The following is a 10,791-nucleotide window of genomic DNA, read 5'->3' as shown; positions in this document are numbered from 1 at the left end:
CGAAACGTCGATTCTCCTGTTCCCTGGATGCTGCCTGACCTGCTGCGCTTTTCCAGCAACACATTTCCAGCTCTATACTTTTGTGGCCAATTCACCTCACAATAAATGATAACATCCTACTAGTTTTCCTAATTACTTTTTACACTTGCAGTCTAATCTTTTGCCATTATTATTCTAGGACACCCAGATCCCTCTGCACCTCACTCTCTGCAATTTCTCACAATTTAGATTATAGCTTCTTTTTATGCTTCCAGTCAAAATGGACCATTTTATTTTGCCACATTATACTCCACTAGCCAGATCTTTGCCCATTCAATTTATCTATCTGTAAGAAGCCTCCCATTTCCTTTCAACCTTAGCTTCCTCCCATTCTTTGTGCCATTAGCAAATTTGGCAACTAGACTTTCCATCACTTCAAAGTAATTTATAAAATTTCTTAGTAGTTGAGGTCACAGCACTAATTCCTCAGTGCACCATTCATTCCATCTTGTCAATCTGAAAAAGCCGATTTATGACTGCTGTCTGCTTCCTGTGAGCCAGCTGATCTGCTACCCCTACACCATGAGACTTTACTTTCTGCAATAACCTTTAAGGTGGCACTCAAATGTTTTCTAGAAATCCGATTGTAGCCCATTGGTTCCCCCTTAATCACAGAACATATTACATTCTCAATAATCTCTAATGGATTAGGTAAACATGTTTTATTTATTTGTTCATGGAATGTGGGCATCACTATGAGACCAAATCTCGACATCAAAACAACCAGAATACTACAACAAAATCCGCAGCAATATTTACTTAGTTTCAGTCAGAAACGTCTTTAAAACCGAAACAAAAGATAATATGATTCATCAAGCCAAGTGCATGTCTGGTATCTATCTTCTCCGATTATATCACCAGATGGGATCATAACACTTTTCCATTCTGAGAAAAGATCAAGCTGAAACATTTACTCTGCTTCTCTATCCACAGATGCTGCCAGATCTGAATATTTATGTCCTGAACCTTGCTATTACCCTCCTCACTGGTGACTGCAACTGAAGAGTTTCATGGAATCTGCAACCTTTGAAATTGCACCCTATGCCCCCAAGACCAGGTCATTAACAGATATCAAAAGTGTTATTAAATAAAGAAACACTTTGTCAAAATTTTGTACTCAACAGGCCGATTTGTAAGAAATACCAAACTGAAGGGGAAACAATATTTATACTGCATGAAAGGAGAGTTTTGGTAACTGCAAAGTGCACTGATTGGTTGAGACATTCCCATGGAGAATTTACCAGTTACTGCTGACTGATATTTTATAGGCAAGCTTTTTCAAATTTTTAAACCAGACTGATTGACTACTTGGTTAGTACACTGCCCTGAGGTATGAAGCAAAGAAAGGCCATCACCTATTTTGCTGAGTTTTACCAAGAATAAATGCTTTTATGTGTTATTTCTGTCCGCAAAGAACAGATCCTGGCGTATTAATTTATGTTGCTTCCAGTACATGCATGTGTCACACTGGTCAAAGGAAGGAGTCAGGTATTTAGAAAGTATTCATGTTGGAAATCTTTTAACCCACTGAGTGAATTACACTCCTGTAAATGGCTGAAGATTTCAAAACAACTTAAGAATTAAACATTTCTTAAAGTTCCCTTAAGTACACAATTGTCTTAAATTATCCAAAGATCCATGGATGAAAATTTCCTTGAGATGATCGGCAAGAAGTAGAGATATTTATGCGTAAGTCATTCGCATGTCCTTAAGTTTAGCCAAGACAATATGCAAGTTTATTTGCCAAGATGAGTTTGGTTATATCCATGTCAAATGGATTTACAGATGAAAAATATAGTGGTATGAATTTACACTGAAGACACAAACAGGCTTTGCCTACCTTTGCTTCTTCAGGTGGTGGTGGGGGCGGTATCTCCTCTTTGGGTGGTGGAGGTGGTGGTTGTGTTTTGGGAGCCTCATAAGGTGGAGCTGGTGGCAATGGTGGCTGAGTAGTGTAAGGAGTTTTGGCCTCGTCTGCTTTCTGTTGCACAGATTCACTGCTCTCATTCATTTCATCACTCTGGTTCTGTTCATGCTGTCCTCCATACTGTTTGTTCCCATGCTTCTGTAGGTTTTGCATGTGCTGCTGATACCAATACTGCTGCTGCTGATGGCAAGAGGGTGGAGACAATTCACGTTAATTTATGTTTACAACTCAACAGTCACATGTTTGTTCCTGGGTTCATCGCCTATGCAAACTATGTTGCATCAATGGACAAAATATTCTGAAGTTGTTATGCATATTACATCAAAACTACTGAGCTTGTAATTTTTTAATATATTCTTAGATCTAGGTAATTCTCATATCTATTAGCACCTATTACATACTAAAACGTCTAACTGATTCCCCACCATATGTCTCAAAAGTGAAACTTGAACATTTAATACCATACTTTTTAACCCACATTATATGTCCTTGCTGAGTTCCAGTGAGTGTCAGATTCTGCATAATAATTTCAAAATGTTATAATATTGTTTGGCGGATACAATGTGCTATTTTGTAGCTAAAACCCTTATGTTACCCAAATTGAATTTTCTCTGCTTCACGATAGTTATTTGTTTTGATCCAACATTACAAGCCATAAAGTTCCAGCTACTTTGACAACCCACTTAGGCTAATCATGACATGAAAAATGACAGATTTGGAATCAGAATGTAATCTTAAGGTTTTTGTCACAGAAGAGTATTAAAGACCAAACTTTGGTCAAGCTACAACTGAGAAGAGAGAAATGTACTGAGCATTAAATAGGTAAATTAATATTCTCACTAGATAGTTACAAATTAATTTGAAATTAACAAGAAACTGCAAATACTGAAATGTTAAATACTACTTCATTAGCACATTTCTTTGAAGGAAATTTCACTTTTATTGCCATATGCTTTAACATTGACCCATTTTTTACTAGTTTCAAGCTTGCAAGATATATTTGCGAGTACAAATAAAAAAATTTAAGTTCTTTTTCTCTTAACTCCATTCCATTCATAGAGTTCTCATTAATGATAGTTTGGCAATTGCGTGGGATCCTCAACGATCTATTCCAAGGAGTAGAACATAGTAAACAATCCTTGCAAACAGTCCCTGCAACATGTAAGTTCATAATAATACATTCCTTCCAAATGATGAGAAATAACTAACAAACACAAGAAAATGCCTGCCATAACATACAAAAAATAATTTAATAATAACGTCTCATTTGTACTTATGATCCACAAACAAAGAAGAGCCTTTTATTGTCAAATCCATGCATTTAAACACAGATGGAAAATTTTGGAAACATTCAGCAGGTAGCAGCTATGGAGAACATTATCATTGCAGGTTTAAGTTCCTACATCAGAACCACCAGCTGTGGAGCTAAGGAGCTAGGAAGACAAAGGAACAGGAGCTTGTCTCACCATTCAATGAGATCATGGCTGATGTGCGGCCTAACCCCATCTACCTATCTTTAACCCATAGCCCTTAACACCTTTGTTAATAGAAATTCATCTATCTCAGATTAAACTTAACAACTGATCCAGCATCCACCACCATTTGTGGAAGTGAGTTCCAAACTTCTACCACTCTTTCTGGTAGAAGAGCTTTGTAGCATTGCTCCTGAATGGTCTGGCCCTAATTCTCACACTATACTCCTTAGATCTAGAATCTTCAACCAGTGGCAATAATTTATCTTTTTCCTGTTAATATCTTGAAAATTTCAATCAGATCACCCTTTAACCTTCTACATTCGAGAAAAAACAGGACTAATGTGTGTAATCTCTCCTCATAACTTAACCCCTGAAGTCCAAGCATTACTCTTGTAAAACTACCTTGCACTCCCTCCAAGTCCACCAAGGTGTGGTGCCCAGATATGCTAAAGTATTCCAAGTGGGGCTTTCTTAGTTATTTTCTTCATGACATTTTAAAGATTATGCACCTGAATGCAAGTCTCTTTTGACATTCATTGTATTCAACTTCACACAGTCTAGAAAGTACCCTTATCTATCCTTTCTGGTCCAAAATGACTAACCTACACTTGCTTATACTGAATTCCATCTGACATAGTTTTGCCCATTCACTCATTGCATTAATATTCCTTTGTAATTTTATGCTAAAATGCCACATCACTTTGTGTCATCAGCAAATTTGAATATATGATTTTCAATATCATTATTCAAATCATTAATGAATAATGTGAATAATAATTGAGGCCTTAACACAGAACCATTTTGTGCAAGTTCCCTCCTAGCCACTCACCATTCCAGCTTGGAAATATATTGCCATTCCTTCACTGTCACTAAGTTAAAACCTTGGAATTTCCTCCCTAAAGGCACTGTGGGTCCTTTACAGCATGTAGACTGCAGCTCACCATCACTTTCTTAAGTGCAACTAGGGACGGATAATAAACGCTGGCCATCGAGAAATACCATATCTCTCGAGTGAATAACAAGGTCAGAGAGCGTATAATGTGTACTGGTGGACAGCCTGTCCCCAAAGAAGTCAAGATAGTCGAGTAAAGACTCAGAGGTGGACTTAGTGAGAAAATGGATGGAAATTGCAAGCAAAAATTGATCATTTTTTTCCAATTCCAGACAAGAGCAGGAAGCAGCACTGATGGTAACAGAAAAATTTTTCATCTATAGTAATCTATTGCACTCCTGAATTGTGCCTTTTAAGTGTTGGAAAATCTTTGGAGTTAGGAGGCAAACTTTGTTTCTATTCATGAATGGGATGTGGACAGCTGGCTCGGCCTGTTCTTAATTGTCCAGAGGCAGTTAAGGGTCAACCATAGTGCTGAGAGTCTGGAGTCACATGTACAGCAGACCAGGTATGGTCAGATTTCCTTCCTGAAAGGATAGTAGCGAACTAGATAGCTGACCACTCCTTTCTTTATTAAGGTCATTTCTAAAACATGACCACTGTGGCCTGAAGTCTCATCTGTTTACATATCAAAAGAAAGCCTCTCAAAATCCTTTTCATCTCTGTACCAAACCAGACTGATCAGAGCCCGGCCCAGGTTTATTAGCCTCTGAAAAAAATCAAGGACAGAGTATCCTTGAACCAAAACAAAAAGGGACTAGCTTTGTGACACCTTCCCCCTTAAAAGAAAAACCATCGATACCAAAAGACGATTTCATTTTAAGGCTTCAAAGCTCAGTTAGTAGTCTAAACACACATATACACTATACTAACTATAACATGCAAACATGCACAACCCAATGCAAATTCAGGCCACGGTACACCTATCACTGAAAGCCTCCATATCTCATTTGAATCTCGATAATACATCGGCAATCACGTTTTCGTAACCTACCACATGAACAATTGTCAAATTGAATGGCTGCAACCACAAGCTCCATCTAAACAGTCTGGCATTTTTGTACTTAAAATTTAGCTAGTGTACACTAAGCCTGCCTTCTGAAGTTGATCAAACATGTCCAATAAATGCTGTAAAGTTTCCTTCCATAAGTGACTAAAAATCACCAGGTCATCAATATGGGTAATTCGGCAATGACCTTATTAGTCAGTCTCTGAAATGCAACTGGAGCATTATTTATTCCAAATGGCATAACTGTGAACTGATATAGCTAGAGAGCTGACCACTTCCCTTTCTTTATGCAGGTCACTTCTAAACATGACCACTTTGGCCTGAAGTCTCATCTGTTTACATATAAACAAAAGGCCTCTCAAAATCTTTTTGATCTCGATACCAAACCAGACTGATCGGAGCTCGGCCCGGTTTATTACCCCTCTGAAGAAATTCAGGAACAGAGCATCCTTGAGCCAAGTAACAGCCTTTAGAAAAAAAAGGGACTAGCTTTGTGACTGGTTACATTGTTACCATTAGGCAAGGTTTTAATTCGAGATTTTCAATTGAATTCAAACTTCACTCTTTGCCATGGTGGGATTTGAACCCATATCCTCAGAACAAGAGCCTGGAGTTCTGGAGCACTCATCCAGCAGGATTACCACTTCTCCACCATGTTACATAAGTTCAAACACAAGCTGAGTCACTTGTAACCATCTCAGTCAGAAGTGTAGAGTGGATGACCTATTAATAGAATATTTAGGCTGCAGCTTAGTGTAGTAGTCATAGAATTTATGTGATTGGTCCTTTAAGCTTCTGGTTAATGTGACCACGCGAATGTTGCTTCGACCATGATAATACCCTCTGCATGGCACAACAGCATATCCCATTTATCAGTTCATGTTGGTTGAGTTGGACAGGGCTGAAAATGTGTTGCTGGACAAGCGCAGGAGGTCAGGCAGCATCCAGGGAACAGGAGAATCGACGTGTCGGGCATAAGCCCTTCTTCAGGAATTCCTCCAGCAACACATTTTCAGCTCTGATCTCCAGCATCTGCAGACCTCACTTTCTCCCCCGAGTTGGACAGGGACCTGGACTACATTGCTATCTGAGGAATTATGAATTGAGTTGAACATTGTGCCATCATCAGCAAGCCAATCTACTTCTGACATTGAGTAACAGGGAAGATACTGAGGAAGCAGCTACTGACACTTCTGCCAAGGACACTGGACAGACATCAAGCAATGTCCTGGGCCAAGATGACTGATCTACGACAACCTTTTCTTTGTGATGAGTATGAATTCATACACTGGCTTTAATCCTACTTCCCACTTATTAAAGTTTTATGAAGCTTACTTAGTATCACATGCAGTTGCATGTCTAAGGTAGCCACTTTAGCCTTTCAGCCCTTTTGTCCATATTCAGATAAGTTATTATGAAATCCAGAATACAAAGACTCTGGCAGAATAGAAACTGTGTAATAGCAAATAGATTATTGGTGAGTAACTGACACTTTAAAGGAACTGCTGATCACTCCTTCATTCACTTTGCTGATAACTTAGATTAGATTAGATTAGATTACTTTAGATTACTTTACAGTGTGGAAACACGCCCTTCAGCCCAACAAGTCCACACTGACCCGCCGAAGTGCAAACCATCCATACCCCTACATTTACCCCTTACCTAACACTACGGACAATTTAGCATGGCCAATTCACCTGACCTGCACATCTTTGGACTCCACACAGTCAGTCGCCTGAGGCGGGAATTGAACCCGGGTCTCTGGCGCTGTGAAGCAGCAGTGCTAACCACTGTGCCACCGTGCTGCCCCCTTACTGTAGATTGACTGGATAGTAATATGTGAGGTTGGCTATGTCGTCCTTTGGTTACTTTTCTCTACTCCGTGCAGCTTGTTACTTGGTGTTAATACAGTCCTGTGCTATTCATCAAACATATTGAGACCTCATTTACAGGTATACACAGCGCTGCTTTTTTTAGAACCAGGGCTGGTCACCTGGCTCAATGGTGTTGAAGAAGTGATGAATATACCAGACCATCAAGTTATACATGTTGGTAGAACAGATTTCCATTGACAGACCACAGCATCACATCAGTGTCCAATTTTAAGTTGCCATTGTTAATTCCACTTAGAAAAGTAGTAGTACCAAAAAAACATGAAAGAGGGTGCTCTGAGTGTGAAGACTTGGTTTTATCTCAAGGAATATGCTGCATGTGTGCTAGGCAAATTGCTAAGGACCAGATAAGTTAATTATTTCCTTGTTTGTGTTCACATTGCAAACCCACTGTGACACCTACAGTCTTCAGAGCTCAATCAATAGTACTACACCCTAACCCCAGTCTCCAATCCAGAGCGCATATGGAGTCGTTCTATTCAGAGGTTCAAGAATTCAAAACAATCTTCTGGAAACCCAAGATCTTGAGGAGACTGGATAGGGTAGATACCAGGAAAATATTTCATCTTTTGGGAGAAATTAAAACTAGAGTTTATAGACTAACAGTAAGAGAACTGCCTTTTTAAATAGTGCTAAGAAACCTATTCTCTTCCTCTCTCTCTTTCTCACACATACACAAACACAAGGTTGTCAACTGATGAAATTTCCTTTGGAGAAAATATTGAAGGTTGAGTCTTGAGGCTAAATTATGTAATATTATTCAAAAGACAACAAGCATTCTAATGTACAGACAGGAAATGGAAAACACAACCATATCAACCACGATCTTATCAAATGGTGGAGTAGCCTCAAAGGGCCAAATGGCCTGCTTCTATGCTCCCGAATATTTATTCAACATTTCAGAGATGGTAATGACAAAGTTTTCTTGTCCATATTCAACATTACTCCTTCAATTTAATGGGATCAAGAACAGGATTACTTCAACCCACATATAAACAATATATTGCAGCCTGAACTGGTCTCTCCTTCTGCTCTGACAAATATCTATGGAAGATGCTACAACCGAGCTTGGAGGAATGCACAAATTCCCTTCTAGTTCCACTCCACCATTTGCTATAAATTTTAAGTTTAACTTGTGTTATAATGAACAATTCTGTAACTGATTCAGTTTTCAATACAATTCATCCAGCGTTCATTTGTCAACAAATAACAAGGGCATTACATCTAAAACTTACTCAAGCTAACAAAGATTATTGTTAAAAAATGGTTTAGTCCATGTAAAGATACACAACATACTCAAACAACTCTACTTGAAGAAAACAGGGGTAAGATCAGATCGGTAAATTCAATCAAATAGATCCCATGGATTTCTCAGCTATCCTCCCTGGACATTAATGACCATGTGTCATGGACTGCTGCAATGATTGATCAAGTTCTAGTGGCCCACTTCCCCATCCTGGGATTACATGCTGCTAGATTCCTAGATTCTGCACCCCAGCAGTTCCAGTTACAGATTTTCATAAATGGGAAGCTTCACCCAGCCAATATTACCAATATTTTAGTGATTTTCATTTTCTAATCTTGTTGAACTGCACTGAAAAAAAAACTGTGGGCATCCAAACACCACTCCCTGCTGCACTGAACAATTAATTTTGCAGCGGCTTCTTTCGAGACCTTTATAGCTCCTAAGATGCCTTAAGCCACAACTGTACAAAGCTATTCAACTGCTCGAGGACTTTCCCAAGCCCCAACTAAACAAAACCCAAGTAATTTGGTTGCATTTGGAAGCAAAGCTAACAGATGTCTTGCCCAGCATGCAGTGAGTCTTTCTCGAAGCATCCAGTAACCAACAGAGAACCTTACAATCGATGCTACCCCTATTTTTAGGAAGGTCAGAATGTAACTAATATTTTGGAGCAGACAAACATAGTACCCTGGGAATTTCCTGCATCCCTGAATGTTACAAGGCTCACCAACTGTTGGCTCCCGCAGCAGTGCATACAACAAAAAAGGAATCCATCCTAATGGCGATAGAGGAGTGTAAATTGTTGGTTGATAGATACAACTGAGCACAGTCACACCAGGACTTTGCTTGCTTAGTCTGAGAGTTGATTTGCCTTATTTTCACACTGTCCCACATTAGTGGGGAGATTTTTGCAGGGTCAAATTAAACGTGCCACTTTACTGTGCTCAAGGCTCATGCTTCAGTTGAAGCATAGTGATTTTTCTTTTCTTTCTTGCAGCAGTTTGATAAAACTAAGTACCTTGTTATACCATAAGTGCAGTCGTACTTTGGTGTCATTCATAAACAAGACCAGGTAAGGATTGTCAGTTTCTTATGTGTGGGCATAAGTGAGCCTGACAGATTTGAATGACAATCAGCCAGTTTTATATTCACTTTTTATTGATACCAGCTTTTTATTTCAGCATTGTTTAACATACTGATATCAAATTTACAAACAACCATAATTAAATTTTGAGTCCTCTCTGGATTGGTCCAATAATTCAGTTAACATAATTCTTTACTTGGTCAGGAATACATGACTCTAATGTATTAATACCCCATCTGTCCTTGTGTGGTGAAAGGGTTAAAATTATGTCCCAATACATGTGTGGATCTTATTATCTGTATGTAACCGGAATGGAATGTGTTGCTTAGTCTTGCCCTGTTGTTCGCATGAATATGTTACCGGAATGGAAGGTGTTGCTTAGTCTTGCCCTGTTGTTCGCATGAATATGTTGCCGGAATGGAATGTGTTGCTTATGGTGTTTATGCTACCAGCCTTGATAAGGAACAGACACTGTCAAACAGGATGTTGCAAGCTTAATTGGTTCCAGCTGAAACTCGTAAAGAGTCTTGCCCTGTTGTTCGCATGAATGTTTAGATCTCGAAAGAGTATATAAGCTGGGAAAGTCCCCAGTTCGGTAGAGTCTGCTCCGGGTTACGTTTAACCGCCGAGCGTGGGTTGTTGGCAACCGCTCTACGAGAACTGACAGCTCCCAGTTCCGGTAACATGTAGAGTGAGTATAAGCCAGACCCGGGAGTCTGCTCCGGGGTTACGTTTAACCGCCGAGCGTGGGTTGTTGGCAACCGCTCTACGAGAACTGACGGCTCCCAGTTCCGGTAACACGTAGAGTGAGTATAAACCAGACCCGTTGTAAGTACGAGACCTGGTTGAGACGACACTGCGGGGAATAAAATACTTATATTCTAGCAAACTCGTCTCTCAGTTCTTTTCTCCTGGTCTGTGTCAGACTACTCTCCTGCGAACCCGATCCTTGAGAATTTATAAAACAGAGGTTTGCTAGTGCTCTTGGGGGGGTTTAAACTAACTCTGCAGTGGCATGGGAACCTAGACTGTAGCTTTAGGGTGCAGGACCTGGAGTGTAGGGAGGTTAGGAACATGGCATCAATCTCAAAGGAGGGTGCCTGTAAACAGGAAAGTGGCTTGAAGTGTGTATACTTCAATGCAAGAAGTATACGAAATAAGGTAGGTGAACTTGCAGCGTGGGGTGGTACCTGGGACTTCGATGTTGTGACTATTACGGAGACATGG

General features: G+C 39.7%; 1 protein-coding gene across 4 annotated transcripts in view; it reads right to left on the bottom strand.

Annotated features, from left to right (window-relative positions):
- Positions 1-10,791, bottom strand: part of ylpm1 (YLP motif containing 1) — a 141,716-nt gene that overhangs the window by 94,908 nt on the left and 36,017 nt on the right. For 2 of the 4 annotated variants that reach the window (XM_043697112.1, XM_043697114.1), the window contains exon 3: positions 1,880-2,146. In XM_043697112.1, the coding sequence (XP_043553047.1) occupies positions 1,880-2,146 (267 nt within the window). The remainder of the gene's footprint in view (positions 1-1,879; positions 2,147-10,791) is intronic. The other 2 variants (XM_043697113.1, XM_043697115.1) reach the window with 1 other exon arrangement.

This window comes from Chiloscyllium plagiosum, chromosome 10 (assembly GCF_004010195.1).
Source record: "Chiloscyllium plagiosum isolate BGI_BamShark_2017 chromosome 10, ASM401019v2, whole genome shotgun sequence".
NCBI lineage: Eukaryota > Metazoa > Chordata > Chondrichthyes > Orectolobiformes > Hemiscylliidae > Chiloscyllium > Chiloscyllium plagiosum.
This window is presented reverse-complemented; position numbering and strand designations above follow the sequence as displayed.